Genomic DNA, 19,935 nt, shown 5'->3' on the forward strand with positions numbered 1-19,935 from the left:
CTCGGCAAACACGGGCGGGGCGGGCCACGGAGACGGCCGTCAGCGCAGTGAACTGAGTGCGTGTGATAGGGTCAGCGCAGTGAACTGAGCGGGCGGGATAGGGTTAGCGCAGTGAACTGAGCGGGCGGGATAGGGTCAGCGCAGTGAACTGGGCCGGCGGGATATCGGGTATCAGCGCAGTGAACTGAGCGGGCGGGATAGGGTCAGCGCCGCGGACCGAGTGCGTGTGATTTGGTCAGCTAAGCAGACTGTGTGACGCAGATAGCAGACCTCTCAGAAAGCAGACCTCCCAGAAAGCAGACCTCTCAGAAAGCAGAGAACTCTCGGACATCACACCGAGTGTCTGACAGGAGACTTCTGAACCAGCAGACCGCGTGTCTCAGACAGCAGACCGCGTGTCTCAGACAGCAGACCGCGTGTCTCAGGCAGCAGACCGCATGTCTCAGGCAGCAGACCGCGTGTCTCAGACAGCAGACCGCGTGTCTCAGGCAGCAGACCGCATGTCTCAGGCAGCAGACCGCGTGTCTCAGACAGCAGACAGTGAGCTCAGACTGCAGACAGAGTGTCTCAGACTGCAGACAGAGTGTCTCAGACAGCAGACAGAGTGACTCAGACTGCAGACAGCGAGCTCAGACTGCAGACAGAGTGACTCAGAGTGTTTCAAAGTGTCTCAGACAGGACTGGCCCTGTCTCAGGGACAGTCAGTTGAAGTTCGTCAGGCCGGTTGTCAGGAGTAACCGCAAATGTCGGAGAGGCCGGCCGCAGAAACCACCCCGACGGAACCCACGCAGTGGCCAGCCAGCACCTCCCCGTGTGCTTTTTATCGTTTATTGCAGCCATGCTAATGACTTGTGTAGTCCCTTACCGGTAACGAGTGTGACATCCTCCGGCTACAAATGCGAGCTCTAGTCAGGGTATATTGAGTGAAGGGTAGGACGAACTTTGGTAGGAATTTCTAGTATAACTACTAGAAAACCTACTATACCGGGTGGCCCAAAAAAAACGTTCCGAACTTTGGAGGCTTATATCTCAAATTCGAGCGCAAATAACGAGCCAAAATTTTCATCAAGTTTGCGTCACTCCTTTGCGCATTGGTATGCCAAATTATAACACTGTAACATCATTTTCAAGCCAGCAATCTTATGTTGAACTAAGTAAGACGTTTTTGCTTTTTTTGCCGTTGTTGAACGGAAGTAATGATTGGCTTAGACGTACCATGTTAGAAAAAATACAAAAAAATAGAACAACGTGAATGATACCAGCGTGTGTGTTGCTATTTTAGATATTTTTGTCACACTTATGTGCCAAATATTCAAATACTAAGCCAAAGTTGTGTTAATGGATGCCATTCGTTTCAACACAAGTCCTGTTTCGAGGCGAAGCCGAGTGGCACGGTGCATGGGTTACTGCTGATCGCCCTCCCTTCAAGAAGATCAAATAGTAAATCGACCGAATAAGGAAAAAAGCTAGAGGGAATGTGTTACCCTGAGGCCTGAACCACCAATGAGACTAGTTGCCAGTAGCAGTCATGGCTGTAGGCCGTGGTGCCGAGATGGAAGTGGCCCGTTCACTCACATTTTTGGTAAACATCAGAGCAAAAAAGTGATTTTTACATGGCATGCTAGAAACACGAACCATTTAAAAAGTAATTGACCGAATAACATGAAAATCATACCATTCACTGAAAATATATGCCACATTGACTATTGGAAGTTTCAATGTTGTATCTTTTTAACTTTCTGAGAAATATTGATTTAAAATTGGGAACGTTTTTTCTGGGCCACCCGGTATGTGGTCGGGACTAGCAAAAAGTTAGTTCAATCTAGAATATGGTAGCGCTTATGGTTGGCAGTCCTGACGCGCACGTGACAATCATTTCTTTAATTTCTTAAATAACAGGTTTTAAGGGCCGATTAGTGGGCAGATACATTCAATTAGCTATTAATAATTGATTATGCAAACATTCAAGAATCTAATCATTTAATTCTAGCCAAAATCACGCGGCGCTCCCAGGATTCGAACTCACGACCCTCGGATCTGAAGCCCGATACGCTACCGACTGCGCTACCGAGGACCGCGAATCGACGGTCGGAGAGGCGGATCGCGGGTGCTGGCGTGCAGAGAAATCTTTACCCTGTACGCCGTAGAAGATCGGCTGGGTTTCGTGAAAAATGGTAGAGGAATTGTCGAAAGAAAATTCATCGATCTATCATTTGAGACTAAGAACCATTGATTCCTTCAAAGGTTGACCGAGATATCGCTCGCCGAAAACAGGCCATTTAACATGTAAACCCTATGGGCTGGTAGGAAATGTACGCCGTGGAGCAGCAGTGCTACCAACTAACTTCGGCGGGGGCCGCGCTCTAGTAATGTCTAGTGGTCAAGAGTCAGAAGCTTTGCACAAAGGCCGTTTATTATAAGTTAAAAGCTGATAGATACGTATCTGTCATCTATGAGTGTTGTTTTAACGAAACTTTCTATCTTGATAGAATACATCACATTACAAGTGAAAAGGTGCGAGAGACATGGCATGAAGTGTCAACGAGCACATAAAAGATGAAAGAAGCATGTTGTGCGAGTGCATCCATGCGTGAGTGATAACACTCTGCATTGCAAATGTGAGCCGACAACACCAAAACCTTGGATATTTTGCCATTTCCCTAGGCTTGGTTTCCGTACACAGTAAGTGGACAGCAGGTGGTAACGTTATCGCTGTGCCGGTCCGGCCGCACGGCTCTGAAATGTAGTCTCGTGTGTTGTGACGGCAGAGTTCCCTGTGAACCGATGACCGCGTCCTTTCCGTGGATAGCCATGGGCCGCGGCAGAGCGAACAGTAACGGGATGGGTAATTGTAATCTGTTCGCGTCTGCCCTGCTCACCGGTCGGCTTTGACGCGTCACCGCCGACACCCTGAGATTTCCACTGGCCAGCCTCAATGAACAGATATCAACAGCTCATTAATTCGATAGTTTATTGCACGGGTGCCATGTCACAGACTGGCAAGTGTGATCCAGCAGGTACCGCCACATTTTCATCTTGGTTTATTGGGTACATTTAGTGCTCCAAAACAGCGGATAACTACCCAGAAACTCACTTACATAAACCAAATATACCCATCCACTAACAACTGTCGCAAGGCTATGGATGATGGACAGAGACAGCTCCATGTTATATGAGTCTCGGCAGGTAGATATAATATATAGGCATTCGGGCAGTCCCGCGCTACAGAGCAGGGCCCGGCCGCCCCTGACTGGAGCGGAGGGCCGGGACACCACACCGGAGCACATCGACCGCCAGCGGTGCTCCCACAACGGCCAGTACTCGCACACGGCCGTACCCTTATGCATTATGCAACAACAATAACGTTTTACGGCCGCCATTCTGCTCTCGCGGAATGGACGGACCACAAACAGCTTTAGCCGAAACGGCCCGGCGGTCCGCTAGACGGTCCTGTGGTGTCGGTCCTCAGGCGACGGCCCGCCGGGAATCCGCAAACCAAAACTGCGGAACGACGCGCTGCTGAGGAGATCATCGTATTCGAAATCCGCCGGGCCGTCGGCGAGCCGCTCACTGCGGCCGGTGGTACTGCTAGTGACATCTGTCGGCGAGTTGTGGAACTGCTCTCGGCCGCCCCGCCGTCTGTGTCCGGGTGCCTCCTCGGGCGGGGACTCCCCCTGTGTCACGGAGGGGATGGTGGTCCCCCAGTGGACGCTCCCGTCCCGCTCCTCCCTCTGCCCCGCTCGTCTCTCTGCCGCCGGCCCGGCGCGTGCGTCTGTGGGTGGGTGGACTCGGGTCTCTGGGGCGCCCGGCGCCGGCTGGACCACAGACCGGCGCGGGGGCGAGGGTCGGTGGTCGGGGGACGGTCTCGGAGACACGCCACCGGCCTGGAGCCGCCGGCCGGCGCCGGACCGCGGCCGGCCGGCCTCAGCCAGGTGCCGAGCCACGCGCGCCGTCTGTGTCACAGGGCCCCGGGCCGGCTCCGTAGCGCCGCTCCCGCCGGACGGGAAACTCCAGCCGCGCAGCTGCGCCCTGCTCAGGAAGCTGCGCGCCGCCCGCGGGCCGAACTGGAGCTCGCTAGTGGTGCGGCCGCCGCCGCCGCCGTAGCTGACCCGCACCACGAACGGCGGCGCGCCGGCGCCGGCTCCCGTGCTGGTCCCAGCTCCGGCGCCGGCTCCATCCTGTTTCACGGGCGTATCACCGCGCTCATTGTGTCCTGCCACAGTTACAGTACCTGGCCGCTCGTCTGGAGGCGCCGCCACGGCCACCAGGTGTCGCTCAGGTCGGCGGTACGCCTCTGTGGAGCCGGACAGGGGCTGGCCAGCGAACGGAGACCGCCAGGTGACGCCGTTAGCTGGGGGGCTGCGGTCGCCGCTAGGGGCACTGCGGTCGCCGCCAGAGGCGCTGCGGTCGCCACCGCTAGGAGCGCTGCGGTCGCCGCTAGGGGCGCTGCGATCGGCGGAGACCGGCACTCTATCTGTGGGTCTGTGCTGCACCGTCCGTGGGGTGCTATGGAGGGCTCCGGGCCCACCTCGTGCCCCCGAGGACCGATCAGGGTCGGTGACGTCATGGCTGATGACGTCAGAGTCGGTGACGTCAGAGTCCTCGTAGTCGTCCACCCAGTCGTGCTCGAACATGTGCTGCGACACCTGCCGACTCACCTGGAAATGAGGCAGGACTCATCAGGACCCAGCGTAATCAGGGCATGGCAGGTCACGGCTGATGGAATAGCCGAACTCGGCGCTCAGCAGTTATCAATCTGCATATTTTTGCATATTTTATGTTGCCCTCCCAAAACCTGATCCCTCAAGGGTGATTCCCAGCGAGCATCACGGTTCACTCAGCCCCACAGCCTTTAACCCGCGCCGGGCCGGTGCTCTGAAATTCCGCGCCGGGCCGCGGGGGGTGTCTGAACACCCCCCCCCCCCCCCTCCTAACTCGGCTCCTGGGCCACGTAGCGACACGCGGTAAGCGGCAATCGAAAGAACGTCAAAAATAAGGACGAAAACACTTCGGTCATTTTTTGGGTCAGGTCAAAGGTCAGGTCACCAGAGGTCACCAAAGGTAAAATGTTGACTATTTCAACATTTTGGAAACTGCCAACGGCTATCTCGGGAACCGATAGAGCTACAGCGCCGCAAAAAAAAAGCGCATTCGATAGCTCTTTTACAGACCTTTCTGAGTAATGTTCTCAGATTTGACCTCAGGTCAACGGTTTAGCCTCCAGAGGGCAAAAACTCCAAAAATAGCCGTTTTTACGAAAAACGTTTTTTCGGCAATAACTTTTGACTCAAAAGAGCTATGACATTACTTTTGCCAGCATCGTGTTCCTCTCGTCGAGACACGTCGAATGAACTATAATTTGACCTTGAAAGGTTAACTTGAAAATTTGACCTCAGGTCAAGGTCATGACCTGACCGGAAAAGGTCATGTTGCATATCAGTCGATCCGCAACGTCGAGCCAAACACATCTAAGGCGTTTCCAGCGCTCTAGCACGCCTCTATCAGAAGTTATCATCGAAAAACTGTTAGATTCTGTTCGTGACCTGAGATGACCTCGGGGACATAACGAGGGGTCACAGTTGCCATTTTCTGGTTCAGTGTGTCTATTTTACCTACATCTCGATGTTTGAGAGTGTCTAGAATAGCGTTCGTGCAAAACAGGCGCTTTTCAATTTTCTCCCATTGACTTATAATGGAGAGGCCGCAAAATTGACCTGACCTTAGGTCACCGATATCAAAATTCCGAGATATACATTTTATAGATAGTGTTGCTCTAATCAATCGCTGAAAGTTTCAAGGCAATCGTTCAGTCGGTGTAGCTATGACGAGCATTCTTATTTTTTCTGAGGTGAGGTCACTTGGCGTGACCTGGTGACCAGACCTAAGGTGACCTGGGTTTGAAATTTTCATAACATGTGCGGAAAAGATGCACGAACAGGTGTGCCAAAAACGGTGGCGCTCCGCCCCGCCGTTTTTGAGATATCTGCGAAAAACCGCAAGGGGGGTGTTCAAACACCCCCCCAGCCCGGCGCGGGTTAATATCACTCAATTGAGCAATGGCTGCTGAGTGCTGGCTGCAGTTATATCGAAAAGGTGCCTATGTGTTGAGTGCAGGAATGAATAGGACGACTATAAGCCAATGTTTTTCTGAGTTCGGTCACCACCGGCAGGTCTGACAGCTGAGTGATCCCTGGTCGGCGCCCCTACCCTGAACGTTTAGCTGGTCGGCGGCCCTACCCTGAACGTGGAGCTGGGCAGCGGCAGGCCGTCCGAGCACTCAGTGTTGAACCACCAGTCACAGGTGGCCAGCGGCTGGCTGAACACGGTACCGTTCTGAAACACAGCCGCCGGTCCGTCAGATGGTCAGCCGTGAGCCGGCTACATACCCAGCCGTCAGACTAGCCTCCCGAACCGTGATATAGTCAGCTGCTCAATTGCTCATGATTTTAAATATATTCTACAGCTCGCTACGATTCTCATAATCAGGAGCCTCTTTTAAATACTAGGCAGTAGCCAGTAGACATATTGTTATCTAAACAAAACTTGAATGCTACGTTTGCATTTTTCCGTTCGAAATATGCTGAACATACATAAGAACTGTATTTGCTCGACGCCATTTTTTAGCCAATTGCTGTCCGTTCTGAGAAGTTGACCGGTCACTTACCGGGCAGATGAAGGAGCTCTTTTGGAACGTCCCGTGACACACGTGGTATACCTGGAAACGTAACGTCACGGTCGTCAGTTGAGTCACAGAGCGTCACAGAGCGTCACAGACGTCAGCTGATTGGCATACACACACTGTATCACAGGGTGACACCGGGCGTCACATTGTATCACAGGGTGATACCGGGTGTCACACTGTCGTTGTGTCTGACAGTGTGTTACATTGTGACTGTGTCATAGTGTGTCACATTGTGACTGTGACTTGTACAAGTAAACATGCCGACGTCGGCCCGACGTCGGCCGACGTCGGGGTGACGTCGGCAACTCGGCATCGGCATGCCGACGTCGGCTCGACGTCGGTCCAACCTCGGCACGACGTCGGCTGGATGTCGGATATGCCCGCATGTTCCGACGTCCAGCCGAGGTCCAGCCGACGTCGGGCCGACGTCGGACCGAGATCAATTGCTGAGGTCCAGCCGACGTCGGGCCGACGTCGGGGCGACGTCGGACCGACATCGGCCGCTGTTTTGACCGTTAAAATAATAAAAAATAATGTTTTATGTTTCATAAAGAGCTTCTGTATTCAAAATATCCTCAGGAAACTCAAATCTTCCTCCACGCCGCAACCCCCTGATCCGGACTGGACGGGAAACTTTATCCCATTTGGAATTGCTCGTAAGCCGAGCTCGCCCGTAGCCGGGTGCGGTGAGTGCTTGGGGGCAGCTCGGCCTATCCTTTGGTCAGGCTCAGCCCCGGTAACTCACCAGGGCCGGGCCCAGTTCATATAGAAAGGCCAGTCGGCAAGTGTCACTTTGCCAAAGTGCCACTTATCAAAGGGACACTTTGGGAAACGTTGGTGCAGGTGTGTAAGAGTGGCTATATGAATCCATTGTGGGGTCGCCCTTTCCAATAAGTGTCACGTAACAGCAATGGGACCAGGGACTCTATATGAACTGGACCCAGGGTGCTCGCCAAGAAGACCAATGTCTCCATCCTATCATCCTTCCGGCTCTGAAATGGTCTTGTCGGACCGAAAGGGCATAACCCAACAAAACAAAGGAAATTCGATGTCTGGCTGCGTGGTGTAGTGGTTAGCGCACTATTCCCCCGTTCATATGACACGGGGTTCGAATCCAATCGCCGGCTGATGCTTTTGGCGTAAACATGCCGACGTCGGCGACTGGGGGGCTCGAATCCCGCCGCCGGTTGATATTTTTGGCGCGTTGTCCCAATAAACATGCCGACGTCGGCCCCGTCGGTCCAACGACGAACGATCTCGTCAACCTCGGCAAACGACCTCGGCCCGACGTCGGCTCGACGTCGGCTGGACTTCGGCTGGACGTCGGAACATGCGGGCATATCCGACGTCCAGCCGATGTCGGGCCGAGGTTGAACCGACGGTGGGCCGACATCGGGCCGAGCCTCGGCCCGACGTCGGGCCGACGTCGGCATGTTTACTGGGGTCGCATTGTGACAGTGGGCGCCACATACGCCACGATCACACGGAGTCACGAGGGTTCGTCACACCATGTTCCGTTGAAGTTGGTACCTCACTGCTGAACAGTCCAGTCCGGTCGCTGCAGTGACGAGCACACAGTAAGAGCCTCAGGGTCCAGGGAGAGATAGATGAGGCGTTCAACAATAACCGCGTTCTTTTGTCGGGGACCACGCGACTTTTCCGTCCAGAACTGTTCGTGACCTCCATTTGGACGGCCCGGGTCGGTGGTGATTGGTACAAATGATGATCGATTGGGACGGCAGCAGTGACATGCAGCGCACGTTTTCTTTGTGGTGCTCTTAGCTACGATTTCAAACTGCGGTGCTGTGGACGTGGAAAGTCCGTTTCTATAAATGGCTTGTCTCACACTAATTGCCTATACCTAATTCTTGTTTTTTTTTTTAATAAGCTAGAGCAATTATATTTTTAGACATTGCCCGCTTTAGCCCAACACTCATGCCTATGTATGTATACATAGGCAGTATGGACAATAACTACCATACATAGCACAATAAAAGCAACCATAATCCATACGAACATATGCATGTTTGCTACACTCATTCATGTCCACAACCTCATGCCTCAGCGAGGTTCTACTGGAACACAGCTGGCAGTGGCCCCAGCAGTGAGATCCCGCTCGCCAGCCCACCCAGCCGCAGCTCAGCCCAGCTCCAGCCCACCCAGCCCAGCCCAGTCGCAGCTCACCCAGCCCACCCAGCCCAGCACAGCCCAGCCCAGCCCAGCACAGCACAGCCGAGCCCCCACTCACCTGACACCTGGCCGAGACGTCCGAGAAGTAGCCCTGCGGCCGGCCGGCGCAGGTGAACCCCGTCTCGGGGATCTCGGCCAGGATCGGGTAGTCGTCTCCGGGCACACCTGTAGCGGCAATGGCGGTCAGTGATCAGAGGGAGGGGACGAGCGCTGCACGGCGGGTGCTGCCGACAGAGGGCGGGGCTCAACAACAAACCACAGAAATTAACCAGTAACAGGCCACAGTGATGATCAATTTCGCAAGTTGAGGTTTTAAATTTAACTGCCATTTCCCTGCGTGGCCTACAAGCCTGTCATGTGTGTATCTACACCGGTGTTCAAATAGGTATCTCACAAAGATTGTGCAGACCTTATGCGCAAATTTCATATCAACTGAAATTTCGCAAATAACTCTTTTTATTTTTCATTTTTATTTTTATTGAGGATTTCGCCAAGCAAAAACTTACGATCGTTAACGAAGTTATTCGTCATTAGGTATAGCACTTTGAGGATCAATTTAATACAAAATTTAAATTTGATATAAAATTGAGTGCATGATTTCCATGACATAGGTATTGGATGTATTTTGGACTCTTGTTCGTCAAATTGCAAATCAGCCGTTCACATTATCATCAGAGGTTTGTAGAAATGAAATGACGTGTTCGAAGCACCACGTCATTCTCAACAATTACAGTTAGGATACTGGTAAAATACACCCTCGAGATTCGAAAACTTACGATACTAAATTAAATGCGCGATGACGTAAGGCCAATAAATGAAGCAACGTCATTTCAGGCCTTACTATTCCGTTTTATTCCATTTTACATGTACCAACCTACACTTAATCGCAAAATTATTCCGTATCCGTCCATCTACCGCGGTCACTCAGTCAGTCTGAGGACGGAGCGCCCACCTACTCGCATTGGGTGATTCAGATTGGAGAAAATTAAACGGCCAATCATATGCCAGTAGTTCCCGGAGCATGCCATATGGCTCCAGATGGCCGACTGCTGAAGAAACAGTAACATCTGTCCGTGGAATCTGTGTCATAATACACCACCACCACACCGGACCCATTGTCAAACCATCCATTTAGCTGCGTTTAAACTGGCCGAGTCTGCGTGTGGCGCAGAGGTCTGTCGGCCGCTGACCGTCCGCCACGTGCACTACATTCCCAGCGGCTAATTACGGCTCCGGAGAACACAAACACCTCATATTTCACCGCCGGACCCGGTCAGCGGGACGACATTCAGCGCCGCCGCCGCTGCCGCCCCACCGGACTGGCCATCGTTCAGCTCGTGGTTGTTCGTAGAAGGACATTGATACTATTCAGTAAGGATGATAAAGGCTCATACAAAATGAAATACGAACATGGAGTTAAAATAACGCGCGGGAAAAATAAACAGAATCCAAGTCACCTGATTTATTTTATATTATTTTATTTTTGATTGCATAGGCCCTTTCGGTCTACTGAATGAGTCGAAGGGCCTTGGAATGAGATGATAAGAGGTGACATCAGGCTGCCTCGGTCATCACCGACTAGTGTGCCGCTGCGGCTGAAATCGTGCCCCTTAATTCAGCCGCTCAAAAAGGCGCCAAGGGGACATGCTTCTACTCGAACTGCACTAGCTGGTTGTCTGAACATAGGGTGATAATCAGTCCGGTGGTGTGTGTAATGGAGGGATGGATTGATCCTGAGCATACAACGGACGGGTGGCGGGCGCGTCTGAAGCCGCTCTCCACTGACCTGGTACCACGTCCTTCAGCCATTCAAGTCCCTCCTCGTAGTGGTCCTTCTGGTCCCAGCTGGGTCCCGAGTCCCAGTCCCGGTCCCAGCTGGGTCCCGAGTCCCAGTCCCGGTCCCAGCTGGGTCCCGAGTCCTGACTCGGCCCCCGGCCGGGTCCGGAGCTCCGGTCCCACTCCCGCTCTGCAGAGTGACCTGGAGCCGCCCCTGGACGGGGTGGACCGTGACCCGCGGAGGACACTCCGAGAGGGTCGGTTCGCGCCGGCCCGAAGGTGGTCAACTCGGCCCGGGCGCGCCGCCCGCCCGACCCCTCTGGTCGGTAGGTGGTGACCTCTGGCGTCCTCGGGCGGTAGGTGGTGGCCTCTGGTAACCTCGGGCGGTAGGTGGTGGCCTCTGGTGACCTCGGACGGTAGGTGGTGACCTCTGGAAGCCCAGGTCGGTAGGTGGTCGCTGGCGGTGACCCCCAGTGGTCGGCGGGACCGGCTGTCTGGTGCGCCCCGCCGGTGTGATGTCCGCCTGGGGACGGCGCCGCCCCGCTCGGAGCGTCCGTATCCTCCCGATACCCCGCCGACTGCCGGCTCGACCCAGAGGAGACGCGTCGCCGGCCGTCCGAGTGCCTCTCCAGAGTCGAGTAGCTCCGCCGGCTGGAGGTATCGGCCGCTATCCCCGGATAGGAGGAGAGCCGCGCGGCCAGGCCGCCGCCCCGGGCCCTCTGCCGGTGCCGGTGCCGTGACCTCTGTGACCGGGCCCGGTGCGGGTCACCGGACTGCGACCGGCGGCGGGCCCGCAGCTGAGCGAGCAGGGAGCGCCGCGCCGCGTCCGGGGTCTGCTCCAGCACGGCCCTCCAGACGTCCGGGCTGGAGCCGGCGGCCAGCCGGACCAGCTGGTCGGCCGCCACCGGCACCGTGATCTCCAGACGGACCGGCGACACCTGCAGACACGGCCAGAGGTCAGTGACAGAGACCTGCAGACACGGCCAGAGGTCAGTGATAGAGACCTGCAGACACGGCCAGAGGTCAGTGACAGAGACCTGCAGACACGGCCAGAGGTCAGTGACAGAGACCGGCAGACACGGCCAGAGGTCAGTGACAGAGACCTGCAGACACGGCCAGAGGTCAGTGATAGAGACCGGCAGACACGGGCAGAGGTCAGTGACAGAGACCTGCAGACACGGCCGGAGGTCAGTGACAGAGACCGGCAGACACGGCCAGAGGTCAGTGAGAGAGACCGGCAGACACGGCCAGAGGTCAGTGAGAGAGACTGGCAGACACGGTCAGAGGTCAGTGATAGACCTGCAGACACGGCCAGAGGTCAGTGACAGAGACCGGCAGACACGGCCAGAGGTCAGTGACAGAGACCGGCAGACACGGCCAAAGGTCAGTGACAGAGACCGGCAGACACGGCCAGAGGTCAATGACAGAGACCTGCAGACACGGCCAGAGGTCAGTGATAGAGACCTGCAGACACGGCCAGAGGTCAGTGACAGAGACCTGCAGACACGGCCAGAGGTCAGTGACAGAGACCGGCAGACACGGCCAGAGGTCAGTGACAGAGACCTGCAGACACGGCCAGAGGTCAGTGACAGAGACCTGCAGACACGGCCAGAGGTCAGTGACAGAGGCCGGCAGACACGGCCAGAGGTCAGTGACAGAGACCTGCAGACACGGCCAGAGGTCAGTGACAGAGACCTGCAGACACGGCCAGAGGTCAGTGACAGAGACCTGCAGACACGGCCAGAGGTCAGTGACAGAGACCTGCAGACACGGCCAGAGGTCAGTGACAGAGACCGGCAGACACGTCCAGAGGTCAGTGACAGAGACCTGCAGACACGGCCAGAGGTCAGTGACAGAGACCTGCAGACACGGCCAGAGGTCAGTGACAGAGACCTGCAGACACGGCCAGAGGTCAGTGACAGAGACCGGCAGACACGGCCAGAGGTCAGTGAGAGAGACCGGCAGACACGGCCAGAGGTCAGTGACAGAGACCTGCAGACACGGCCAGAGGTCAGTGACAGAGACCTGCAGACACGGCCAGAGGTCAGTGACAGAGACCTGCAGACACGGCCAGAGGTCAGTGACAGAGACCTGCAGACACGGCCAGAGGTCAGTGAGAGAGACCGGCAGACACGGTCAGAGGTCAGTGATAGACCGGCAGACACGGTCAGAGGTCAGTGAGAGAGACCGGCAGACACGGTCAGAGGTCAGTGATAGAGACCGGCAGACACGGTCAGAGGTCAGTGGTAGAGACCGGCAGACACGGCCAGAGGTCAGTGACAGGGACCGGCAGACACGGCCAGAGGTCAGTGAGAGAGACCGGCAGACACGGTCAGAGGTCAGTGATAGACCGGCAGACACGGCCAGAGGTCAGTGACAGAGACCTGCAGACACGGCCAGAGGTCAGTGACAGAGACCGGTAGACACGGTCAGAGGTCAGTGGTAGAGACCGGCAGACACGGCCAGAGGTCAGGGTCGGACCTGACAGGGCACGGTTCGTCGGAAAGTGATTTCATCCACACAAAAATGAAATATATCATTCGATAGCTGACGGTGAGCTGATTTCAGAAATGATTTTTATCAAAATCGTTCGATGGCCATTTTCAAAAATAGTTGCCTTTTGTAAAAATGCGATATTTTTTTTCTTAAACAGGCCTTCAAAGGGAGAGCATGTTTTGTCGGGTTATGCTGAAGGTCGAATGCCGTAAGAACAACATCCGTTAAAAAAAAAATCTGCGTAAATGTGCATAGACGTGTCCAAAAGCCAGCATTAAGCTACCGTATCGCAACTCGGCGTCACGATGGACCAAAGTCTAACACCCAGAAGCGTGAAATCACCCTTATCGACTCGCACACCGCGTGCCCCAGCCCGACGGTAGGGCTACGAGAGTGACGTTCGGCTGTCACTCCTCTACGCAATTGATATAATTGCTGGTTTAACGACTCATTTCGCTAGCTAAGCTATTCAGGATGACTCTGAAGAAAATTAATTGTTCAGTTGGATTTGCAACACACTTTTATTTGCATTTGTTGATACCTGTTTTGCTCAATCCAGCTGGTCTCCATACCTGAGGAGGGAAAGTTGGCTGACCTGAGCTGTCAGAGGCTGTACCCCACCTGCGCACGGGAAGAAAAAATGGGATGTTGGGAGCTAACTCACTTACCTACTTAAAGGGACTATCCCACCTTTAACATGGGGTTTGAGTTGAGATAGCCAAGTTTGCGGCGAGGTTCAGAAACCACTATCTATCTAGGTTGCAACCCCCGCGGCCTCTTGGTGTTGAAAAAATTCGTTCCCTTCATTTGAAAATGGGCCTTGCGCAAGGTCCTATCTTCAACATGGAGCGACCGTTAGTGTGACGTCACCTCGTTTAGTCATTCTGATTTAAATGGGTTTGTTCGTTGAAAAATCGCTTAAAACTTGGTCTGAACTTTGTTGTGGTGCCTACAGAGTAAAAAAAATCAGCTTTATGACAGTAATGTGGCCTGGGGAAGGAGGTAATTTTGGGCTGTGACGTCACATATTTGAAAGTTTGTGTTTGGAATATGGGAAGCCTAAGATGTTTAATGAAAAATAAATGCCAGAACCGTGTTCCTGGTCATCCAATCTATAAAGTCGGGCACAATTTAACTGGTTTTAACAACATTTTAGAAGGTGGGATAGTCCCTTTAACATCGCTCTCCAAGTCATCCTAATGCGGTCAGTGAGCCCAACGAAGAATCATTTTGCGATAAATTAATGCTTTCTGGAAACAAGCATGGCGAGCTTGAAAATTAAGCAAGTGCAAACAATTCACTTCATGGCAAGTCACTGTACTGCCCCATTGTTTATCAAAGAAGTCATACATTCTGTCATTTCTCATTACGAATGGGACAAACCGACGATATTTTTTCTGAAACGTAGTTACATTGCATGATGCACATTAGGGTGTGTCATTTTGGGCACTTTTTTCGCAAAACATGGTGCTCCACTGATTTTATCGTGCCCCAGACACGTAGAAACCGTGTGACATTTTTTATTTCCCCCAAATATTAACACCCATGCGGCGCCGACCGCCGACACTTTGGCCTATCTCTCAGCATTAGCGACCTCAGCGCCCCTAGCGGCAATGTTTTGAACTAACACGCCCGCTATGCTTTGTGAGCTTACGATCATCATAAAATGCATTTTACCGAAATGACGCCTTGCTGTTGGCTTGTCTGGCACTCAGAATGTTGGTGAAAATGTGATGTTATGCATCTTAAAGCAGGAAATAGTTCTGTGTTAATGTACATAATCATATATTGCATAGTACCTACTACCCCCGATCCCCGTCCTGGTCTGACGGGATACGTACGAGCGCATGTTTATAGTGCCTGCTATTAGGTGTCACATGTTTTTTTTTTTGTAGCGTCGTTCACTGCATAGACCCCGGGGAACAGGGGGGGGGGGGCAGTGGGGGCGCTTGCCCCCCCCCCCTCCAACTTGAGAGCCGAGTGGGCGCCGCCCCCTCAACATTGATGCAACGATGAAGGATCTCTGCTCACTTTTATGGACCTACATGTCTGTTTTTATATAAACATCAGCACAAGGTATTTCTCTTGCATGTGAAGTGAATGGTTTCTGCTGACTCGGCATCGATTTAAGAACACCTGCTATTATCATCCCACTTTGATTTTATCTGAACTTGATCATAACTTTGGTAGGTCAGATTTTATACTGGACCATTTTGGTTCCGGATGGTATTTGATTTGGCGTGATGAGAACATTATGACGTACAACGGTGGTAAAGTCGTTGATTGATACAGGTTTACTCGCTCCGGTGGGAGGCAGTAGCGGCGGAACACCTTCAATTAAGTGGAGGGGGGGGGGGCACTGCCGACTTTTGGTCCCATTCTTTCCATGCAACGCCCATAGGGCTAATGTTAAAATGCCCAAATCAGAGGGGGCACGGTGCCCCGGTGCCCTCCCCGTTCCGCCGCCTATGGTGGGAGGGCGGCGTGTGGGACTCAGAAGGAGACTAATGGCTTGTGTTGTGCCTTTGGTAGGACCCTCAGTATCACCGATGCAGGGCCTTCAGAGCCTCCAATTAGGGGCCTTTAGAGGCACTGGTGTGGGGTCCTCACATACGCCCGTGTGGCCCCTCAGAGGTGCTAGTGTGAATCCCTCATAAGCACCGGTGAGGGTCCTCACAGAATACAGACGCCGTTGTGGACCCTCAGAGACACTGGTGTGGGTCCGTTACATGTGGGTGTGTGGCCCTTAGAGCTGCTGGTGCGAACCCTTTAAAAGTCGGCAGGGGGCCCTCAACGACCGGGGAGGGGGACCTCAGACCGGCAAGGGACCCATAGAGGCCGGCGGCATCTTCAGAAGCCCCGTGGGGTCCTTAGATACCGACAAGGTACTCTGAGACGCTAGTGCGGCCCTCAGTCTCTGATGTAGGGCCCTCAGAGTTGCAGGTAGGTGGCCGGCAGATATGCTTTTGCCGAACCCTCACAGGCGCAGGTGTGGGTACCTCAGAGCCACCAATATAGGGTTGCATAAATGGTGTGGCACTGGCTTGGGGGACCCTCAGTGGTGTCCTTATGGGCCCTTAGAACCACTGGTGTGGGTCTCTCAGAGGTGCTGGTTGTGAACCCTCAGAGGCCCTGCTGAGGGCCCTCACGGTCTCCGTTATGGGATCCTCAGAAGCCGGCGTAGACCCTGACGGAGATCTTAGTGTGGCTACTTAGGGGCTCATGAGGTGCTCTTACGAGACCTGTGAGGTCTTTCTCAGCTGAAATATAGTCAGCGTGGACCCTCAGAGGTCAGTTGGTACCGCAGGGGTCTTTATGGCCGGGTGGGCTCTCAGAAGCACCAGTGAGGGCCCTCAGTCTCACAGTCGTCGTAATGGGGCCGTCTGAGACATTGGTGTGAGGCCATTACTGATTACAGGTTGGCGTAAGGCCCTAGATATGGCCCCTCTTGGGCCGGCAAGGACTCTCAGAGGCACGCTAGCGGCCATAAGAGGCCGGTAAAGGGCCCTCAGAGGCCGCCAGTAGCCTTCAGAAGCCGGCGTGTAACCCTCATGGACAATTTAGTGAGGCTTCTTTGGACTCACGAGGTGCTGTTACGAGCCCTATTCTTTCTGAATCGAAATATGGCCAGCATAGACCCTGAGCGGTAAACTGGTGCCACAGAGCCCCTCCGACCCGAGGGGTCCTCTGAATGCGATAGGGGGGGGGGACTAGATGGCACGTGCCTCCTGGGACCCCCTGACTACGCTACTATTTCATATGCGTCATGTCAGGTATTTTGGGCTTGCACCCCAACTTGAAGAATGTTCCTGGGCCCCTGTGACAATATATTGTATTCATTATAGGTATTCGTCATTAGCTTGCACTCTCTGCAATCTGCCCATACTATTATTTGTCCCTAGACGCGCTTACAGAAAGCAGGGATAAGCCCATACAGTCAACGGCCTGTTAGTTTAGCAAACAGCCGCCAGGGGCGCTAGGGTCGCCTATGTTGTGAGATAGGGCAAACTTCTCTCGCTCGGCGCCGCCTGGGGGTTAAAATTTGCGGGAAATTAACAATGCCACGCCCTTTCCACATGAGTGGAGCACAATAAAATCGATGGAGCACCTTGCATTGCGATTAGTGACACACCCTAATGCACATATCTTCTCTGCGTGTTAGCCATGGGTCAGGATACAATACATGTTCGTCTGCATAGCACTTTTCATACACATACACATATACACAGTACCCATATCGCCCTACTTTGACATATGGCGGCGGCCAGGAGCATGGCCTTTGCGGGTAGGCTGCGTTGGCGGCGCTCACTTGGCAGTTTCTCCAGACGGTGGAGAAGTCTGCAGTTTCTCCACACGGTGGAGAAGTCTGCGTGCACCGACTCACTGGCCTGTTCTGAGTACAGACCTAGCCCCCTGCCTCGGGCCACACAGAACTCGGGGACGTGCACGAAGATGGCGTGGTTTTTCACCGTGACGGTATGCCCAGCGCCAGGTACGCCTCTCTGCACGAGGCGACACACTCATGCACCCCATCCGCCAAGGCATGGCCAAAGCACGACTGTACATACAACGGCACGGAGAGTGTTGAAATTCGGTCATGAGTGGTTTTAAGTAATATTTGCAGCTTACTGTGTTCAGTGATTTCGCCCGGCCACCACCGGCTGAGCTTCCCGGCCGACGCGCGGGCCGACGCATTGCGGCACAGCCTAACCTGTCGGGGCGCCGCCGCTTGCCGCGGCCCTGCGTGTGCTGATTGGTCGGCCGCCGATCACGTGTAGTGAGGCGAGGTCGGGTGGGGTCGCGCCGGCGGAGGGCAGTCGCGCAACGGTCCTTGCTGCGGCTGGGTGTGTTGGGCTCCGGAATCTATATCCGTTTGCTGGGCGTTGGAAAGCTTGTCTGTGGGCAGTCTGTCGGCGTTCCATGCGGCGCATATGGATTCGAGACGCAAAATTGGAGGCTTCGTCTGTGGATTAGCCTTCACTCCACACCCTTTTGTTTTGCCCGACCACCAAAATCACAGCACCATTAACCCGGCAGTTGCTGGGGTATTTCGCCACCCACCGTTTGCTGAGGGGGGGGGCGTTAAACGCCCCCAGCCGATAACTCGAGAACCAATATGCGCAGCGAAACGCACGAGGCGGCAAACGAAAGAGCGCGACGAGACGCTTCAGATGAGTACTTTAAAGTTGAATTTTGAGGTCACAGGTCGGGTCAAGGTCAGGTCAAACACCTGAAATCGGGCTTTCAGTAGCATGGACTTCAGGACTTCGCAATGGGCGCCTCTCGCCATAAACTCTGTCAAAACGGTGCACAATCCATCTTATAAGGCCTACAAGAGTGTCAGCTCCATGTAGGGGTCAGTCAAGCATAGGTCAGGGTCAAGGTCAGGTCAACCGGGTAGGCACATATCCCCGAAAATCAAAACTGATATTCGCAGCCTGTGACACATGTTTTATAGGTAATTTGGGGCGTAAAACACGATGGTGACATTCATTTTATCAAATGAGTACGTGTTTGGCTCAAAAAGTTCAATTTAAGAAATTCATGTATCATGGTCGTGAAGTAGTCACGAAAAATTGCCAAGATTCAGTTCAAGATTATGGAAAATGCGGAACGATAATCAATAATCGAAGATAGCCATTTGATTGACCATGGTATTGGCAGTCGAATGGCGTTTACGGCATGTCTGTATGTCTATTCTGTGATTTTATATGATTTTTTGAACATATGCCGTTTTTGGTCGAAAACTCAGAAATCATGACGTCACTAAAACCTCGATATCTCAAAAATTTTCTGACCGATTTTTTTGAAACTTTGTCACAATAAACTTCAATCAATTTCCTACAGGTACCCAAAATTTGGCGCGCCTGCGGCGCGCCGTTTTTATGCTATGGCCCGGCGAAAAAAGTGGGGGCGTTTAACGCCCCCCCCCCCCCCAGCAACTCGCGGGTTAATGCGGTAGTTTAAAACGTGAATACCTGTGGGCCAATCGTCTACTTCATTAATGGTGCTGTCTAGAATTAACTTAAGCGCGCCGTGCTACGGGCCGGCGCTCGTACTACGGCTGTGAGCCTATTCAAGGGCGGTATTTTCTTGGGTATTACTCGAGCGTCTCTCGGGATTCACCTCTATAAATATAGGTCAAGGGCAGAGTCGGCGCTGTGGCCGTTCTCCGTCGATTGCGATTGGTCGCTCTTAAAGTCGAGTCCCTCATAGTCGTGGTTGTTGCCGAGTGTTTGTCTGGTTGGTCCCGGTTTTTTTGTTGGCCAAAAATACGTCTGCCTGGTGTATTTATACTTTCTTGTACATTGGAATCGCTGCAGAGAGCTCGCAGAGCCTCCACAATGGGCATCACGCAAAACGCCTCTGCTTGTTCGGCCATGGTCTGCAGCAGGTCCGCGTTGTTTAGCAGCTTGTTGCCGGTTGCGGGAGTTGCCGTCAAACTGACCTCCATGGAAGCTGCAGCGCGCCAAGCTGAGTCTGCTGATCCACTGGTGGAGGCTTGGGTGGAGGTTAAGCCCGGAGCCGCTGTCTGTCAGCGTCTTCTCCAGGTGATCCACCAGCCGGTTCACAGAGCCCAGCAGCAGGTGAAGCTCCATCGGCGGCAGCACGTCCAGCACCAGGACGTCGTCGGCGCCGGGCAGCAGCGGCATGTGCACGCTGACGCTGTTGTCGTAAGCCTTGAGTGGCTGATTCCGTCCGCGGTCCAGTGAGTCAGCCCTCCAGCGCTGATAGTTGTACCGGATCGAACCCAAACTTCTAGGCTGACCCTTGACGAGCTCAGCGAACAT

At 53.8% G+C, this 19,935-nt stretch overlaps 1 protein-coding gene across 1 annotated transcript; it reads right to left on the minus strand.

Moving 5' to 3' along the window:
• Positions 1-2,957: 2,957 nt before the first annotated feature.
• LOC122384923 lies at positions 2,958-19,935 on the minus strand. The gene is made up of 7 exons (XM_043372755.1): positions 19,593-19,935; positions 11,925-11,947; positions 10,659-11,586; positions 8,931-9,037; positions 6,665-6,715; positions 6,238-6,333; positions 2,958-4,658 (listed from the first exon to the last, which is right to left on the minus strand). The coding sequence occupies exons 1-7, from the start codon at positions 19,933-19,935 to the stop codon at positions 3,441-3,443; spliced, it is 2,766 nt and encodes a 921-aa protein (XP_043228690.1). The 3' UTR covers positions 2,958-3,440.

The sequence above is a fragment of the Amphibalanus amphitrite genome, unplaced genomic scaffold, assembly GCF_019059575.1.
Source record: "Amphibalanus amphitrite isolate SeventyFive unplaced genomic scaffold, NRLGWU_Aamphi_draft 000203F_arrow, whole genome shotgun sequence".
Classification (NCBI taxonomy): domain Eukaryota; kingdom Metazoa; phylum Arthropoda; class Thecostraca; order Balanomorpha; family Balanidae; genus Amphibalanus; species Amphibalanus amphitrite.